Source organism: Mobula birostris, chromosome 7 (genome assembly GCF_030028105.1).
Source record: "Mobula birostris isolate sMobBir1 chromosome 7, sMobBir1.hap1, whole genome shotgun sequence".
In the NCBI taxonomy this organism is placed as follows: domain Eukaryota; kingdom Metazoa; phylum Chordata; class Chondrichthyes; order Myliobatiformes; family Myliobatidae; genus Mobula; species Mobula birostris.
Window position 1 is genome coordinate 64,256,500 of NC_092376.1, and position 18,882 is coordinate 64,275,381.

General features: G+C 42.1%; 1 protein-coding gene across 1 annotated transcript in view; it reads right to left on the reverse strand.

Annotated features, from left to right (window-relative positions):
- prcp (prolylcarboxypeptidase (angiotensinase C)) overlaps positions 1-18,440 on the reverse strand; it is a 35,613-nt gene extending 17,173 nt beyond the window's left edge. Inside the window, exons 1-5 of the mRNA XM_072263301.1 lie at positions 18,207-18,440; positions 16,907-17,047; positions 13,179-13,280; positions 1,365-1,546; positions 771-928 (exon numbers count right to left, since the gene is read on the reverse strand). Coding sequence (XP_072119402.1) covers positions 771-928; positions 1,365-1,546; positions 13,179-13,280; positions 16,907-17,047; positions 18,207-18,368 — 745 coding nt within the window. The 5' untranslated portion in view covers positions 18,369-18,440. The remainder of the gene's footprint in view (positions 1-770; positions 929-1,364; positions 1,547-13,178; positions 13,281-16,906; positions 17,048-18,206) is intronic.
- Positions 18,441-18,882: the final 442 nt, after the last annotated feature.

Genomic DNA, 18,882 nt, shown 5'->3' on the forward strand with positions numbered 1-18,882 from the left:
CATGATACAGGTGTATACGATGATGAGAGGCATTGATCATGTGGGTAGTCAGAGGTTTATTCCCAAGGCTGAAATGGCTAACACAAGAGGGCAGAGTTTTAAGGTGCTTGGAAGTAAGTACAAAGGAGATGTCAGGGGTAAGGTTTTTTTTATGCCGAGAGTGGTAAGTGCATGAAATGGGCTGCCAGCAACGGTGGTGGAGACCGATACAATAGAGTCTTTTAAGGGACTCTTGGATAGGTACATGGAGCTTAGAAAAATAGAGGGCTATGGGTAACCCTAGGTAATTTCTAAAGTAAGTACATGTTCTGCAGAGCATTGTGGGCCGAAGGGCCTGTATTGTGCTGTGGGTTTTCTATGTTTCTATAATGTTATTTTGATTGACAATTGAGCCAACTACGGTATACGGTTCTTAAAAGAACACTCAAATGTATGAAGACATACCCAGTTACAGACACACAGTCTTATCAGTCATAGCTAACAACTACATTGCTGCAGGCATATTATTTTGTGCACAACTGGGCCTGTACTTTGCTGGAGTATTGCCGGTTGAAAGAGCATAGCATGATTCTGTAAGCTTTTTTTTTTAAGAAATCAGTGAATTATAGTGATGTGTATATATATGTGTGTGTATATATATATATTAATTTCTACAGAACTACAGCCCAAGGTGAGAAATTCCAAAGTAAAACAATTGAAAATCGCCATGAGAATATCTTAAACCAATAATCAATTACATTTTTTGTCAATTCTGGACAAAGCTTTATTACCTTTGGATGAGAGTTCATTTATTGCATCCCAAGAACGTCTGATGCTTTCAGCACAGCCTTTTCCACTCTTTGAGAAGTCTTTGGTTACAATAGCATAGAAAGTTTCACATGGGGTCAAATCTTCAAACAGCCATATTGGAGCAGAAGCAGCAAGAGCTCTGGTATATACACAAATAGATTAAAAGTTAATGGTGCACGCATTAAACAGTGTTAGTGTTTTAACATTGAAATTGGCCACTATTTCAACAATGTGATAGTAAAACAAGAATTAAGTTAATAATTTAAAAAATGTTCAGAAACCAGCACAGAATGGGAAAATGTGATTTGATTACTAAAGTATGGTTCACATTAAGAGATATGTAGAAGCATAATTATGATTACCTCTGATTTAATATAACCTATACCATGGATTAATTAAAAACAAAATACTTGAAAAAAAATGTTATCTAAATTTACCATAAAGAAAACCAAAGGAAGTCAATTACTTCTAAGTAATGCATTTAGAAATGAGATGGTGTGATAACCCCAAATCACAGGTATGCTCACCACAAATTACTTTGTGTTATCTAATCTAATCCTCAAACTAATACTCACCCAACAACAAAATTTGGATACTTCATTCTAAACCAAGCTGCCAACATTCCTCCGTAGGAACCTCCAATTGCAATAACAGGACTATCCTGAGCTCTAGGGATGGTCTGTTTGAGATTTCTAACAAGGACTGCAAAGTCAGCTAAAGCTTGTTCTGAAGTGAAGTAGTTCAGATACTTGGGATTCTAAAACAGAAACATTGACAAAACACTTACAATGAAACAACTAAAAGTAACAAGCTAATGACCTTTGGTATTCCAATATGATGGTAACAGACTTCCATAAATTACTAAAAATTGTATAACTGAAACTAATAGAATCAATAAAAATGCATTCACGTTCTGCATGACACATTCACCAGACAGTGTTTGACAGTTTAGTAACACAACAGTATCAATGAGTAAGCTTCTTTGGTAATGATTTAAAGATGTGTTTTGGTACACTCTATTCCACAAACAACAGGTCCACACCTGAAATAGTGCAGGCATTTCAAGCTGATTTGCAGCATTAACATGCAGGTCAATTGAGAAAATCAGGTTGGTAATGGATCTCAAGAGACAGCTTGTTGAATGCTTATGAGATGGCTTTTTACACCAGTTTGTTGTTCAGCCTACTATAGTTGGGAATCAGCTATATTGGATTGGGTGTTTTTTAATAAACAGGAGGTGATTAGGGAGGTTAAGGTAAAAGAACCCTTAGGAGACAGTGACTACAATATGATTGAGTTCAACTTGAAATCTGATAGGGCGAAAATAAAGTCTGATGTAGCAGTATTTCTGTGGAGTAAAGGAAATTACAGTGGTATGAGAGAGGAGTTGGGCAAAGTAAACTGGAAGATGATGCTAGCAGGGATGACAGCAGAGCAGCAAAGGCTTTGAGTTTCTGGGAAAAATTAGGAAGGAGCAGGATAGATGTATTCCAAAAACAAAGAAATACTCAAATGGCAAAATAGTACCACCGTGGCTGATATGGGAAATCAAAGCGAATGTAAAAGCAAAAGAGGGGGCATACAACAAAGCAAAAATTAACAGCAAGGTAGAAGATCAGGAAGCTTTCAAAAACCTACAGAGAGCAACTAAAAGAATCAATCGGCAGTAAAAGATGATATATGAAAGAAAGCTAGCAAACAACATCGAAGTGGATAATAAAAGCTTTTCAAGTATGTCAAAAATAAAAGAGAGACGAGAGTAGATATAGGACTGCTACAAAATGAAGCCAGAGAAATAATAACAGGGGAAAAGGAGGTAGCAGATGAAATAAATGAGTATTTTGCATCAGTGTTCACTGTGGAAGCACTAGCAGTGTGCCAGATGATGAAGGGTGTGAGGGAAGAGAAGTGAATGCAGTTACTACTACAACAGAGAAGATGCTCCAAAAGCTGAAAGACCCAAGGGTGCATAAGCCACCTGGACCAGATGAACTACATTCCAGTGCTCTGAAACAGGTAGTGGGAGAGATTGTGGAGGTATTATTAATGGTTTTTCAAAAATCACTGGAGTAACATGGTGCCAAAGGACTGGAAAATTGCAAATGTCACTCCACTCTTTAAGAAAGGAAATGATAGACTAGTTAGCCTGACCTCAGTGGTTGGAAGATGTTGGCGTCAATAGTTAAGGAAGAGGTTACTTGGTGACACAGGACAAGATAGGACAAATTCAACATGGTTTCCTTAAGGGAAAATCTTGCCTGCCGAACCTGTTGGATTACTTGAGGGGATTACAATGAGGATAGGTAAAGGGGATGCAGTGGATATTGTGTATTTGGATTTTCAGAAGGCCTTTAAACAAGGTGTTACCCAAGGCTACTTACCAAGTTAAGAGCCCAGGGTATTACAGAAAAGTTACTGGCATGGTTAGAGCATTAGTGATTGGTAGGAGGCAGCAAGTGGAAACAGAAGGATCCTTCTCTGGTTGGCTGCCGGTGACTAGTGGCGTTCCACAGGACTCAATGTTGGGACCACTTATTTTTATGATGTATATCAATGGTTTAGATGATGGAATAGATGACTTTGTTGACAAGTTTGCAGATGATATGAAGACTGGTGGAGGGACAGGTAGTGATGAGGAAACAGATAGGCTGCAGAAGGACTTAGATTAGGAGAATGGGCAAGAAAGTGTCAAGGGAAATACAATCAACACACATAAAAATTGCTGGTGAATGCAGCAAGCCAGGCAGCGTCTATAGGAAGAGGTACAGTCGACCTTTTGGGCTGAGAACCTTCGTCAGGACTAACTGAAAGAAGAGCTAGTATGAGATTTGAAAGTGGGAGGGGGAGGGGGAGATCCAAAATGATAGGAGAAGACAAGAGTGGGAGGGATGGAGCCAAGAGCTGGACAGTTGATTGGCAAAAGGGGTATGAGAGGATCATGGGACAGGAGGCCTAGGGACAAAGAAAGGGGGAGTGGGGGAAACCCAGAGGCTACTCAGACGGAATATAAGGTGTTGTTCCTCCAACCTGAGTGTGGCTTCATCTTTACAGTAGAGGAGGCCGTGGATAGACATATCAGAATAGGAATGGGACGTACTCTTTTTCTCTCTCTCCTTTTCCTCTCTCTGTCCCTCTCACTATACTTCTTGCCCATCCTCTGGGCTTCCCCCCTCCCCCTTTCTTTCTCCCTAGGCCTCCCTAGACTTGGGAATCCTTGTGCGGAATACCCTAAAGTTTAACTTTCAGGTTGAGTCAGTGGTGAGGAAGGCAAATGCAATGTTAGTATTCATTTCAAGAGATCTAGAATACAATATCAGGGATACGATGCTGAGGCTTTGTAAGGCCCTGGTGAGGCCTCACCTTGAGTGTTGTGAAGAGTTCTGGGCTCCTTATCTAAGAAAAGATGTGCTGGCATTGCAGAAGGTTCAGAGGAGGTTCACAAGGATGATTCTGGGAACGAAGGGGTTTTCATACGAGAAAAGTTTGATGGCTTTGTGTCTGTACTGGCTGGAATTTAGAAGGATGGCAGGGGTGGGGGGCGGAATCTCATTGAAACCTTTCGAATGTTGAAGGGCCTAGACAGAGTAAATGTGGAAAGGATGTTTCCCCTGGTGGGGGAAGTCTGGGATAAGAGGGCACAGTCTCAGGATAGAGGGGCGTCCATTTAAAACAGAAAAGTTGAGGGATTTCTTTAGCCAGAGGGTGGTGAATTTGTGGAATTTGTCACCACAAGCAGCTGCGGAGGCTAGGTCATTGGGTGTATTTAAGGCAGAAACTGATAGGTTCTCAATTGGACATGGCATCAAAGGTTACGGGGAGAAGGCCAGAGAGTGGGGTTAATAAAAGGATCAGCCATGGTTGAATGGCAGAGAAGACTCGATGAGCCAATTGGCCTACGTCTGCTCCTATGTCTTATGGTCTAAAAAGGTATAAACATGAATTGGACCCAGCTGCAGCTCCACACTTATTGCCCATGCAACTCCAGCAGCTGAACTTCCTTTATCTGTCACCCCCGACAGGTCCAGATGTATCCTACATCTCATGGTGTGCTGTTCCATGAAGCTGGGCAGTCCTCGGACGGCAACCTGTAGCCAGGCAGAGGATTCCAAGGCCCTCTCCCTGGAGCACTCCAGCAAACCTGCTGAGCTCACTGCTGTCAAAGATCAAACCTTTTAAAAATTATTTTTAATCAGACACATTTAAAGATACTTGAAATAGAATTTTTTAGCTTAAAACATTTTAAATCAAAAATTAAAAATAACAAACTTGATTTTTTTGTGACAGAAATTAGAAGCATCCATATTAAGCAAACGAAAGAGGGAAAAGCAACCAGCCTGCAACTAGCTTTTCAATCAGGTCAGCAATTCATTCGATTGAAAAGCGTTGTGCTACATATGACATTGACCATTAGGGTACAGCCAAATTATCAAATGTAAAATGTATCCAGATGCAGAGTTCCACACATGCAATTCAATACCTGGTCCTAGCACTCAGCCCAATGGCATAGCAGGTGGTTAGAATGTGCTGGTATCAGGTGTCCACCTCCCTCCCAATAACTGTATTACAATGCACAGGTGAGGAAGTCAGGAACAAGTTAACTGACACATTGCAATCTCTCAGGGGATCACTGTGAACTGTTAGCTAGTGAGTAGCATTATCCGGCAAAATTATAACAATTACCTTATAGTTACCTTCATTTTGCTCACCATTCTACATAAAATGTCAATTTTTGCTACAGATTGAATTGATGAAATTAAAGCATTAATCTACACCTTCACCTTTATTTCACCTCCCAAATACTGAATGTGACTTCAAACATACCGTCATTATTTCAATATGCAAAAAATAAGTACCGTCAAAAGTTGATATCATGAAGAAGATAGAGACAGTGTTTTTCCATAGATGCTGCCTGGCCTGCTGAGTGCCTCCAGCATTTTGCGTGTGTTGCTCGGATCTGCAGATTTTCTCTTGTTAGAGACAGCATTTGATTAAACAAACTTGCATGGAATAAATGTCTCAATATGTGATTCATGGTGAGCCATCCATGCTTGCCACTGGCTGACAGGAAAGTATCTTACCTTGTACTGATCAGCAGAGGCCACTGTCAGAAAAATTCTTGCTCATTATTCACTACGTAATTTCGGAATTAGGTTTAATATCACTCACATATGTCAAGAAATGTATTGTTTTACAGCAGCAGTTGTGACGAGAGTACACATAGATTAAGGTGTTAGCTGTCCTGTGCTGGCACCAGTGGGATCAGCAATTGGTCTGCCACCTGTCTTCAGAAGAAAGAGAGATAAGGAAAACAATGGAGCAGCATTTGGAGATGTTAATGAAGGGACGGGAGAGTTTAACGGAAAGAGAGCTGTCAAGATCGGCTCCCCCTTTGAACCCTGAACTGTTTGAAGTGATGGACAGGCGATACCCCAGCAGGGGAATAAAAAGGGACAAGTTCGCTAAGACAGACACACACGACACCACGAGGTAACGAGACCCTGGAAGCGGTGCGCCTCCCACAAGTCGGTGGGAGTTTTGGAGGGCTGGTAGCGGGACCAAGCCATAGACGCACAGGGTGGAAAGGTACGATCGGCGGGAACCTGGTGTGTGTCTGCCCTTGCCTGGGTGCCAGGTTCACCGCAGAGAAACGATCGTATCTGGAAACGGAAGGGTCACAGTCGGTGACCTCAGAAGACATCACAAAGGGCTCACCCGAAAGCTGGCTGCGAAGAATATCGAAGGTCTGTGTGGAAGTCCTTTGAATATTCATTCGTTTTTGCTCTCTCTCTCCTTCCCCCCACTGTCCATCGCCACGGCAGTGATTACTGTGAACTGAACTGAACTAAATTGAACTGAACTTTGCGTCACTTTGAAACTGGTCATTTACCCCTAGACGACGATAGAGCTTGATTGATCCTGTTATCCTAATTCTGTGTACATGTGTGTTTATCATTGCTGAACTGTTGCATTTATTATCCTTTTGATTAGGGTACTGTGTTGCTTGTTTCTTTAAGAAAACTTTCTTAGTTCTAGTAATCCAGACTCCAACTGAGTGATCCATTTCTGCTGGTTTGGCAACCCAGTTACGGGGTACGTAACGTAAGTGGGGTTCTCGTCCGCGATTTTGAACGCTAAATTTGGGATGGAGTGAATTGATTGGGTTAAAATTCCCGAAAGAAAGAAAAGACAAACAGCAGAAATGGAGATTGAGGAATTTATAAAGGCGCCGACCTTGGAGGCATTAGAGGATGCCAGGAAAGCGGAATTGGCAGCTGTGGCCAAACGGTTGAATCTTGTTAAGGGGAAGTCGACAATGAGGAGAGAGGAGATGCACAGAGCTATCGTAGAGCACTATGTATCTAAAGGTGTGTTTCCCCAAGGGGAGCTAGAGGTGGTGTCTATTGAAAAACCTGCTGGAGACGCGGTACAGGTGCAGCTTGAAAAACTGAGACTCGAGCACAAGTTCCGGGTATGGCAGCTAGAACACGAAGAGAAAGAGAGGCAATGGGAGCGAGAAGAGAAAGAGAAACAGTTAGAAAGGCAGGAGAGAGAGAGACAGTTGGAGCGAGAAGAAAGGCAGTTGGAGTGAGAGGAGAAACAGAGGGAAAGGGAATTTGAGCTGGAGAAGTTAAAGATAAGGGCAGAGCAGGGGCCCATGCCGAACCAAGCTGGAGGGTTCCGGGCGAACCAGGAGGTTAGGCTGGTTCACCCATTTGACAATACCGACATGGATCGGTACTTTCTCCATTTCGAAAAAGTTGCTACAAGTGTGGACTGGCTGAGGGATAAGTGGGTTGTTTTGCTTCAGAGTGTACTGAAAGGGAAAGCCCAACAAGCTTACTCAGCTTTGTCCGCGGAAGATCCCCAGAGGTATGAGGTGGTGAAAGAGGCCATCCTCAGGATTTATAAGTTGGTCCCGGAGGCATACCGGCAGAGGTTCCGGAATGCGAGGAAGCTGTGGGACCGCACGTATTTAGAGTTCGCCCGTGAGATGCAGACATATTGTGAGCATTGGTGCGCCTCGAAGGGGGTAGGTGGGGATTATGACAGACTGCTACAGCTGATCCTGATTGAGCAGTTTGTGTCCCTGAGGGTATGAGACCCTACCTAGGTGAGAAAGAGGCAGCCACGTTAGCTGCAATTGCTAAGTTAGCGGATGAGTATGCGTTGACGCATAAAATGAAGTTTGCCCCGAGTAAAGGCTACCAGAAGGGTAGTCAGAACGGCGGGGAGAGTCCGCCAGAAAAGTCAGAAAGTAAGCCAGGGACTAGTGAGAAGGATAAGGTAGACCGGGAGCAGTCTGGTAGGAAGTCTCCTGGGGTCGTCTGTTATAATTGTGGGAAAGCCGGACACTTTGCATCCAGGTCCTTTGCCCCAAAGAAGGAGACAGGAAAAGGGAAAACGGCGATTTTGACTGGCTGTATCGAGCTGGTAAACGAACCGCTAGGAGAGGAAAGGTCTGCCAAAGTTCAGGAAGGGCGCGAGAGGTTTATCTCGGCCGGATTGGTGTCAGTGAAGGAGGGATTAAACCCAGTTCCAGTGCGGATCTGGAGAGACACGGGAGCGTGTCAGTCATTGATATTGAAGAGTGTATTAGAGTTTAGCTCAGAGACCCAGACTGGGGAGGTCAAGGTGAAAGGTATTGGGGGAGGGACAGAGGCAGTCCCTTTGCACCAGATACACCTACAAAGCAACTTGGTCTCTGGACTAGTCACGATCGGGGTGAGGCCCGAACTACCGATGAAAGGCGTGGAAGTCTTGCTCGGTAATGACCTCGCCGGGGGAATCGTGTTCCCAGCCGTGAGATTGACAGGTCAGCCTGCCAGCATTGAGGTCCCGCCCATGGACTCACAGGTTCATCCCGGGATTGCCGAAGTAAATTTAGCTGAGACGTACCAGGAGGAGGTAGAAAGTGAAAAGAAGGAGTGTAATGAAACAAGAGGTAGTGAGGGAGCTGAGACAGACTTAGCATTAGCCAGGAAGGAATTTATGCAGGCGCAGGAGCGAGACGAGGGGCTGATGGTTTTGGCAGAGACAGCTCTCTCTGACGCAGAATTAAGAAGGGAGCCAGTAGGCTATTGTGTGGAGGAGTAAGTGCTAAGGAAGGAAGGGAGACCAAGTACCGCAGATGAGGAATGGGGGATGGTGCCAAAAATCTCTGGGGATGAGATTTTTAATCTAGCCCACAAGGTACCCCTCGGTGGACATTTTGAGGTGCTGGAGGAAACAGTTGGTGGAATCATGAAAGAGGTTTACCGGCTGCACAGGAGGAAGGATGTTAGTGATTATGGCAGATGCGAACTGAGACGGTCACAGGCTTTGATATGCTAACGAACCTAGTTGGTGTTAACGCGGAAATCAACGAAGCTAGGGTCCCCCGATAAGAAAAAAGAACCATTTTGAAAAGATGAGTATGGTATCGACCAGATGGGAGAAGGCTATTGTTTTGGCCAGCTCTGCTAATAAGGTCTCTCCCTTAATCCCCAAACAAAGCAACTCTTTAGGAGAAGTAATTAAACGGCTCGCACACGTGTGTTTGATTGTCCCGAGGCGATGTAAAGAACTGGGACGTTGGGCGGCGTTTGTTACGCTAGGTCAGCCTAGTGAGCAACAACCCCTATAGAATGAGTAATTCAGTGATGAAAGGGCTAACGAACACAGAAGTGTGTATTGGCGATGTGATACGGCTGTCTGAAGCCAGCTTGATAGTGAACCTTGAAAAAAATGAGTTCGGCCACATGAAGGTCACTTATCTGGGAAGTGTGGTAACACAGGGGCAGCTGGCAGAGATGCAAGTTAAAGTGCGGGCTATCTCTGACATCCCAACCCCGACAGACAAGAGGGCCCTCAGAAGGCTCTTGGAGATGGTGGGGTACTGTAGGAAGTTTTGCAATAACTCTGCGGTTACTACCCCTCCCCCTCCTACTAAGCCCTTGTGAGAGAAAACTAAGTCGGAATGGGACGACCCTTGTTATTGTGGTCCGGGACGAAACCCAATGAGAGGTTACATTGATCGCAATTCATCAGTGTTTTCGGCCACTATGAAGTTTGCTAAGTTGGAGCCTGGGTTAAGGGATTATTAATAACACATATAAAAGGAACAGAAAATGTGATTGCTGACTGTCTGTCAGGTGTTGACAACTTAAAAATTCGCTGTATTAGCCAAATAGCTGATGAAGATGTATATTTGTGTGTATCAAATAATGTATTCATGTTTGTAATTTTTACCCCGGTAAAAATCCTTAAAGGTGAGGGGTGTGACAACAGTACACATAGATTAAGATGTTAGCTGTCCTGTGCTGGCACCAGTGGGATCAGCAATTGGTCTGCCACCTGTCTTCAGGAGAAAGAGAGATAAGGAAAACAATGGAGCAGCATTTGGAGATGTTAATGAAGGGACGGGAGAGTTTAACGGAAGGAGAGCTGTCAAGATCGGCTCCCCCTTTGAACCCTGAACTGTTTGAAGTGATGGACAGGCGATACCCCAGCAGGGGGATAAAAAGGGACAGGTTCGCTAAGGCAGACACACACGACACCACGAGGTAACGAGACCCTGGAAGCGGTGCGCCTCCCACAAGTCGGTGGGAGTTTTGGAGGGCTGGTAGCGGGACCAAGCCATAGACGCACAGGGTGGAAAGGTACGATCGGCGGGAACCTGGTGTGTGTCCGCCCTTGCCTGGGTGCCAGGTTCACCGCAGAGAAATGATCGTATCTGGAAGCGGAGGAGTCACAGTCGGTGACCTCAGAAGACATCACAAAGGGCTCGCCCGAAAGCTGGCTGCGAAGAATATCAAAGGTCTGTGTGGAAGTCGTTTGAATATTCATTCGTTTTTGCTCTCTCTCTCTCCTTCCCCCCACTGTCCATCGCCACGGCAGTGATTACTGTAAACTGAACTGAACTCAATTGAACTGAACTTTGCGTCACTTTGAAACTGGTCATTTACCCCTAGACAATGATACAGCTTGATTGATCCTGTTATCCTAATTCTGTGTACATGTGTGTTTATCATTGCTGAACTGTTGCATTTATTATCCTTTTGATTAGAGTACTGTGTTGCTTGTTTCTTTAATAAAACTTTCTTAGTTCTAGTAATCCAGACTCCAACTGAGTGATCCATTTCTGCTGGTTTGGCAACCCAGTTACGGGGTACGTAACACAGTACATATTAGTTTTAAAAAACTATAAATTATAATAGGTATATACAGCAAATTCCAGTTAACTGGGACACATCGGGGATTTTGGCCCAATTAAGCGGCTGCCCCAGTTAGCTGAAGTTTCATGGAATTAGTTAAAGAGAAGCAAAAAAGGCAGAGTAACAAATTATATTTTTAAATGAAATATTGAACAAATTAGAACACCACCAAGAGCACTACAGGACTATAAAACTCTATTATTTCCTAATAATATTGACAGAGGAATTCATCCAGTGTACGTAATGAAATTCTTCACAGTTTGTAACATGTTGAAGTAATGAAGTCATTTCATTTTCATTCCCAGCCGTTTCTGGCATCTGCAAGCCTGGATGCTTAAAACCATAGTGAGCAAAACAGTTCTGAATTGTCTTACTGCTTATTTCTTGCTATCAGTGACAAAAATCACTGTTTTTTTTAATACAAGCCTTTTAGCGTCTCCTGCCCCAATTCAACAGCATAGTGTCCCAAATAAACTAAGGGAATCCCGGCAATTTTCTCAATTAGCTTTTGTTCTTTAAGAGTCATCTCAAATACGTAGCTTCCCTGATTAGCCAATTGCCCAATGAACATGAATCCAGAGCATGTGTGAGCGTGCGTGTACGTGCGAGAGAGCGTGTGTGTGTGTGTGTGTGTGTGTGTGTGTGTGTGTGTGTGTGTGTATCTACATAACAATGGGTGCTGCCTTTTTGAGCCATTGCATTTTGAAGGTGGGGGTTAGTGCCCATGGTGGAGCTAGCTGAGTTTACAACATTCTGCATCTTTAATTTGGTTTTCAATTCTCAATCAACATTTTCAGAATGCATGATCCTTAAGCAAAAGTTGATGATCAAGTCAAAAGCAAATGACAAAGCCCCTAGTGAAATTTATGAAATAATAAAACTTTAGAAACAGGACATGTAGTCTGTACTTTGCACAACATGAATTCTGTAATACATGTTATTTCCAGTACCACTTTGTTTTCCTGTCAGTATTTGTAATCTTTTCCAAATCTCTAACTCAACGTTTTTGCTGGTTTTGGTCAAAATGAAGCTAAAAACTAACACACACAAAACAAAATGCTGAAGAACTCAGTAAGTCAGGCAGGTCCCGTGGAGGAAAATAAACAATCGAGATTTTGGTCCAAGACCCTTTATCAAGACTGAAAGGGGACAGAAACCAGAGTAAAAAGGTGGGTGGGTGGGGGAGGAGGAGGAGAACTGGCTGGCAGTTGATAGTTAGATTAATTCATAACTGCAGAACTGACATGGTTAACTCAGAAGCAAACTCAATAAGAATGTGCATTTATATAGCACCATGTAACAGAAGCCAGAAATGAAGCCAAAGGCTATTTCTTGAATGCCAAATCTATTTACAATTCTCATAGTGTGATCAGAAATGGACAGAGTGAGCAATTTCAAGTTCCTGGGTATCAATATCTCTGAGGACCTAACCTGGTCACAACATATTGATGCAACTATGAAGAAGGTAAGGTAGCGGCTATATTTCATGAGGAGTTTGAGGAGATCTGGTTTGTCACCTAAAACACTCAAAATCCTCTACAGATGTACCATGGAGAGCATTCTGACTGGCTGCATCAGTTTGATGTGGTGGTGGTGGGGGGGGGGTAATACTGCACAAGATCAAAGTAAGTTGCAGAAAATTGTAAAATTAGTCAACTCCATCATGGGTACTAGCCTCCATAGTATCCAAAACATCTTCAAGGAACGGTGCCTCAGAAAAATGGCATCCATTATTAAGGACCCTCACCATAAAGGACATGCCTCCTTCTCATTGTTACATCAGGAAGGAGGTACAGAAGCATAAAGACATACACTCAATGATTCAAGAACAGCTACTTCCTCTCTGCCATCCGATTTCTGAATGGACAGTGAACGTTATCTATTCTCTTATTTCTGCTTTTACACTACTTATTTTAAGTTAACTACTTATATACACGTTTTTTTCTATATTCATCATGTATCGCATTGTACTGCTGCCACAAAGTTAACAAATTTCACAACATATGCCAGTGACCTGATAAAACCTGATTCTGATTCTAGTGTTCAATATGTGCCATTAAATCTGATCTTTCTGCAGATTTCTAGTAACAACAGAAGAAAAAGATAGCAATGGCTGTGAAGTTTTCAAAACAACTGAAAATACTTGTCTGTCAAATATATAGTCGAAGTTCAGAAAGCATTTTTTTAACAACTTACACTGAATGCTTTTTTTCCAAAAGGTACAGACTCTCCATAATATCTATGTTCAGCAAACACCAACATGGCACCCAGTTTCTTAGAGATATCCCACATAAAACCCTAAAAAAAAAAGCATTTTTTATTTTAAAAAGCTGTAATTTCAATAGTAACCAAAAAATAAACCCTTTAAAAAAGTTGTGATGAAGTAAATTAAGCAAAAGGAAAAGAAAGCAAACCAGTTAACAGTTCCAACCTTAGATATGGCCTAGCTTTCAACTAGAATTAGAGAATGATGGCATTTTTTTTTCTATTTTAAGAGCCAAGAAAGATGGGAAAAATAGATAACCAATCAAGGGTAAAGACCATTTAAGACCTTCACATGTTTCTATTTGAATTTGGCTAGGTGATTGCCTTATCAAACCTTTTCTGTATATGTAAGTCAACAATGTAAAATTGATTTTTTAAAAAAATGGGAGTTAAGCAAAAAATATTAGAATGAAAAATATAAAGAAGAAAGATAAAATTTTGAAAGAGTGTGATTCTGGAGCCTTTGACTGTACTCTATAGCACACTATCTGTATAGAGAGGAATAGAGTCGAGAGCAATGCTATCAGTCTTATTTTACGTTGAAAAGAATTTCAAAGTGTCAAAGGTGGTGGCATAGCCAGATACACGAAAGACATTTAAGAAACTCATAGATGGCCACATGAAAGAAAGAACAATGGAGGGCAACGTGGAAGGTAAGGATTAGATTGATCTTGGAGACCCTAAAAAGGTTGGCACATCGTGGGCCAAAGGGCCTGTACTGTTCTATGTTACTTTCGGTATCACTAGCTATCCTTTGATGGGTCATTTGGGCTGCAGATGGGCATGACCAAACTGAAGAATCCATACATTCTTTGTTAATCTACCATCGGTTGGAGACAACAACATCTTGGATTTATATGCCATATTTATTACAGATAGCAGCTGTAGTATTTAAATCTGAAGCTCTGAGGAACAATAATCAGAAAAGCTTTAAGTTTGTCAAAAAAAAACTGTTTACTTATCTCATTCAGGGAAGGAATTCTGCCATACAATTGGCTTTTATGTGACACACAACCTACTCCATGCGGTTGATTGCTGAAAGCCCTGTAAGTTTTCTTAGCAAGCCACTTAGTTGTACCATAACTACCACGTTCAAATGGAGTAGGGAAAAGAAAACAAGAAAGGCCACCGGTCTAGTTAACTTTGCCAAGCCTCCTTCATAAACATCTGCAATTGAGAGAGAAGTCCTGAAAAAAAATGCAACAGCCTGTATAAGCCATGCACCCTCTCTAGGGAGAGATGGGATCACTCAGCATAAAGGGGGAAATATTTGTTTGGATGCAGAGAATGTGAGTGAGGCACTTAATGAGAACTTTGCTTCAGTATTTACCAAGGAAAAGTATATGAGGACCAGGACATCAATGCTGAGTGTATAAATAAGTTAGGGTGTTTAGAGATCAAGGAGGAAGTGTGAAGCCTTCTAATGAGTATTAATGTGGATTAAGTCCCCAAGGCTTGATGGGATTTACACTAGGTTATTGAAGGATGCAAGGGACGAGATTGCTGGGACCTTGACAAGTATCTTAGTGTCTTCTCTAACCACAGGCAAGGTCCCAGCGGACTGGCAAGTGGCTAATGTTGTATCTCCATTTAAAAAGGAAAGCTTATGGCATGCTGGCCTTCATAACAAGGGGAATTGAGTATCAGAGCAAAGAGGTCCTTCTGCAGCTGTACAGGGCCCTGGTGAGACCACACCTGGAGTACAGTGTGCAGTTTTGGTCTCCAAATTTGAGGAAGCGATTAATCTTTTAACAAAAAGAGGGCACGTGCTACCATGAGAGGCTGGGTAAACCCGGGTTGTTTTCTCTAGAGCACCAGAGGCTTAGAGGAGAGCTGATAAAGCTTTACAAGATTATAATAGGTATTGACAGAGCAGACACACAGTACCTGTTTCCCAGGTTTGAAATGTCTAATACCAGAGAGCTTGCATTGAAGGTGGGGGGGAGGGGGGGAGATAGAGTCAAGGGTTATGTGAAAGGCAAGTTTTTTACTCAAGAGTCATGGCTGCCTGGAATGGTAGCAGAGGCAAATACATGAGAGGCTTTTAATAGAGGTTTGGATAGGCACATGGATGTAAGGATGTTGGAGGGATATGGACATTGTGTAGGTAGGAGCAATTGGTGTTTAGATGTTTTTGATTTGCTTTTTAAGCTGGTTTGACAGAACATAGTAGGCCAAATGGTCTGTCCTGTGCTGTACTGTTCTATGTTCTATAAAGGTAGCCTGGTAGCACTATTGTAGCTGCCAAACTGAGAGTGCAGCAGTTAGTGAATGAACTACCACAAGGAATAAACCTACTCAAACCCACCCTCACCAATCTGTCTTCAGTAGATGCATCTGCTCCATGATAGCACGAGCAGTGGAGAAATAGTCCTATCTACACACCAAAGGTATTATCCTGTGTTGTGTTGTACTGCAATTGTGCTGAACAGGATAGGATAGAGACTGCTCAAAATAGAGTAATCTTGATCCTTGACCATCAGAAGAAGCAGAAATATACTTCACCATATCTGCATGCTGTCAGTGGCAACACACACACACAAAATGATGAGACAACAACCTAGGAAAGCTGCAAAGCAAAACTAAACTCAGAAACCAAGGTAATTATCTAAAGCTTTAGAGCACTGAGCAAAGCCCAATTTCTGCACTGCCTCCTATTCATGAATTTGTCCCATAATATCTCCACAACTTTTTTTCAGTCACTGAAGAAAAACTGTAAAAGTGAAAAATACAACAAAAATCAGTGAAAGCAATAGAGTAATCATAAAAGCAGGTGGCTAACAATAGTACGGAAGTTCATAGTCAGAGAAGCGGTTAAAAGCACAGGAAGAAACTTAAATAGAATTGTTGGAAACTGAAAGCACAGAAAAAGAAAACACAGCTTAACTGAGACAAACACAACTTTAGATTATCGCAATAGGACACCAATTTTCAAAAAAATGTACGGCAGTGTCACAATTGTGTCAAATTAATAAACACTTTCACACCTGCAAAGAAGTGGTTTAGCAGATCTAAACATGGGAATTTGTAACTTCGTAAATATATTATCCTAACTACAAATAGAATATACAGAAACTTGTCTTTCAAATATTGCTGCAAAACTGCCAGTAGGTGTTATAAATCTCATAATTTAGATACATTTTAGAATTATAAAATGGTAAAATCATTTTATAGTATCATTGCTTTTCTGTTTACAGGGGCTTTTAAACTGACACCCAGAAACCTGAGTTATCCAAGCATAATAAAATTCAGATAAAAAGAGGATGCACTTTTACTCAGATATATGATATTTACCTCAAATGTAATATAATGCAACAGAATACTAACCCTGCTCTTCCCTCTTCCCTTCCAGCTCATAAACTAAATAAGGCATAAAATTATTTCAAAACAAATGTCCAGGTAAAAGAAGAACTGTGGATTGAAACCATGTGTTGACATAATTCTTTCTTAATTACTATTCGGTAATCTATCTCCAAAATTCTCCAGCAGAGTCTACTGAGGACAGGATAGGGCTCAGTAACAAACACCAAACTGCAGCCAATATGTTCTGAGTTCACAAGTATATTGGGGACAGATAAAACAACTATATCAAATACAGAACCCAAGGTAAATTTGTTTGAGAGAAAGGAAGGAAATCTTCCAAAGCAAATGGTTCTTACCGTATTATTACAGAACCATGTGATGTCGCCCTCGTTTCCTGTATAGAAAAGAATGGGGCCTCCGTCCTGATTCCAATATGCATCAGCTATCAAGTACCTTTGTTTGAATGTGGAATCTTCAACAAATCCAAAGTGATCAATCTGTTAAAGCGATTAATTTACATATTTACGTACATAAGTATAATGTTCATTAACTGTAATTTAATGATGAGTTTATGGATACAATAACAATGGCATTGATCATTGGATTGGATTAAGATTTATTTCGCTTCAAATTTAGACACCCACGCATGAAGTTTCCATTCCTTTTTAAGTCAGTGTAATGCAAAATATTTTATCACATGACTGAAAAACTATATGCATCACATGCTATGGTTATGAAATTCACGTGAGCAGCAGGGAAATTACATCATCTAAAGAATGATAGAAGAAAGTTTACATTTTTTTTAGAACGTTGAAGGTTTTATTTTGATTGCTTGTTAAGGCAAGCACTCAATGTCAACATAAATTTCCAACAATCTACATGACACGTGAGTAATCCTTTTAGATTTATCTAACAAATTATTGTTTTAATCTTGTGGTTACCTATACGACCACAAGGAATACCACGAAAAAAGTCACAGAAAACATTATTCGATTCAGTTCAGATCTGCAGAGATTTAAAAGTTCGATGATTCTGCCCAATATTCTTTCGAGTTGGTTCTGGGCTTCTCACTGGGACTAACTTTCGATACGTTTGTTTGGAGCTGCAGAGGGCATACGGTTGCAAAAGGAGCGAGTCGTCAAATCTGTTGTCCGTTACATGAAAAATCAATCAAGACTCACACCGTCATGGAAAGACCAACATGCTTTAAATTCGTTAATAGATTTACAGTCAAACGAGACCATCTAGATTGTTAACATGGTGCCAGGTAACAAATGAGATCTTTCCCAACAGCTTTTTTGGTTACTGTAGAGCAGAATGCAGGAAGTTAGAAACTGGGAGAAACACAAGGAAGTACAAATCATTATGTTTCCTCTTGACTAGTCTGAGTGGATGTTCTGTTAATTTTTGGCAATAAAATATCAGGTATATTTTAAATATAATATTTATTTAGCTGATTATTTAAGTAACTTTTAAAAACAATGCAGTATGGGTTGGGAAGCGGCATCGTCCGGCAGGCGCCGAGCCAGGAGCTGCATGCAGCTTGCCGCCCCCAGTCCGGTGCAGATCACGGGGGAAGATTGTCCTTCTCTGTCTATATGAACCCTGTATTAAATTCATTTCTCGCCTCAGGAACATGCCAAGGCGCTCACATACCTTCTGCACGAAGTACCGGGTCTTGTAATTGAACCGGCTCGGCTGCTCCGAGAGACGGTTCCGAGGCAAAGGCAGGGACACTCGAGCGGAGATGGACGGGGCCAGGCACAGGGCTGCCATCAGCATCGTAAAGCGCAGCTTCAGCATCGGGCCTACTGCCATCCTGCCTAAGAGAGAGGGAAGTAGTTGAATGAACGGAGGGGGAAGAGGGTAAAAGAGAGCAAGGCTGGGGAGAGGAGGAGGAGGAGGAGGGGCAGGGGTGGGGTGTCTGGTGAAGAAGGCGGGGCTAGGTTGGGGGAAGGGCAGTGAAGTACTGTAGTAGCAGGAGGTCCATCGTTTAGCACCCACATCAGCTAGGACATATCTTCTAATTACTACCGTCGAAGAGGAGGTATGGGAGCCTGTGGGCGCACATTAAAATGTTTTAGGAACAACTTCTTCACCTCCGCCATTAGATTTCTGAGCGGACTGAAAACACTACCCTGTGTACGTAGCGACAAGATAGTATAGCGTTTAAAGCTACGATTTACAGTGGGAGACATCACCTACGGGGTTCGGTTCCCGCCGCTGTCTAGAAGGAGTTCGTACGTTCTCCGGTTTCCTCCCGAAGAGAATGGTAAGGGTTAGTGAGTTATCGGCATGTTATGTTGGCGACGGAAGCGTGGGGATACTTGCG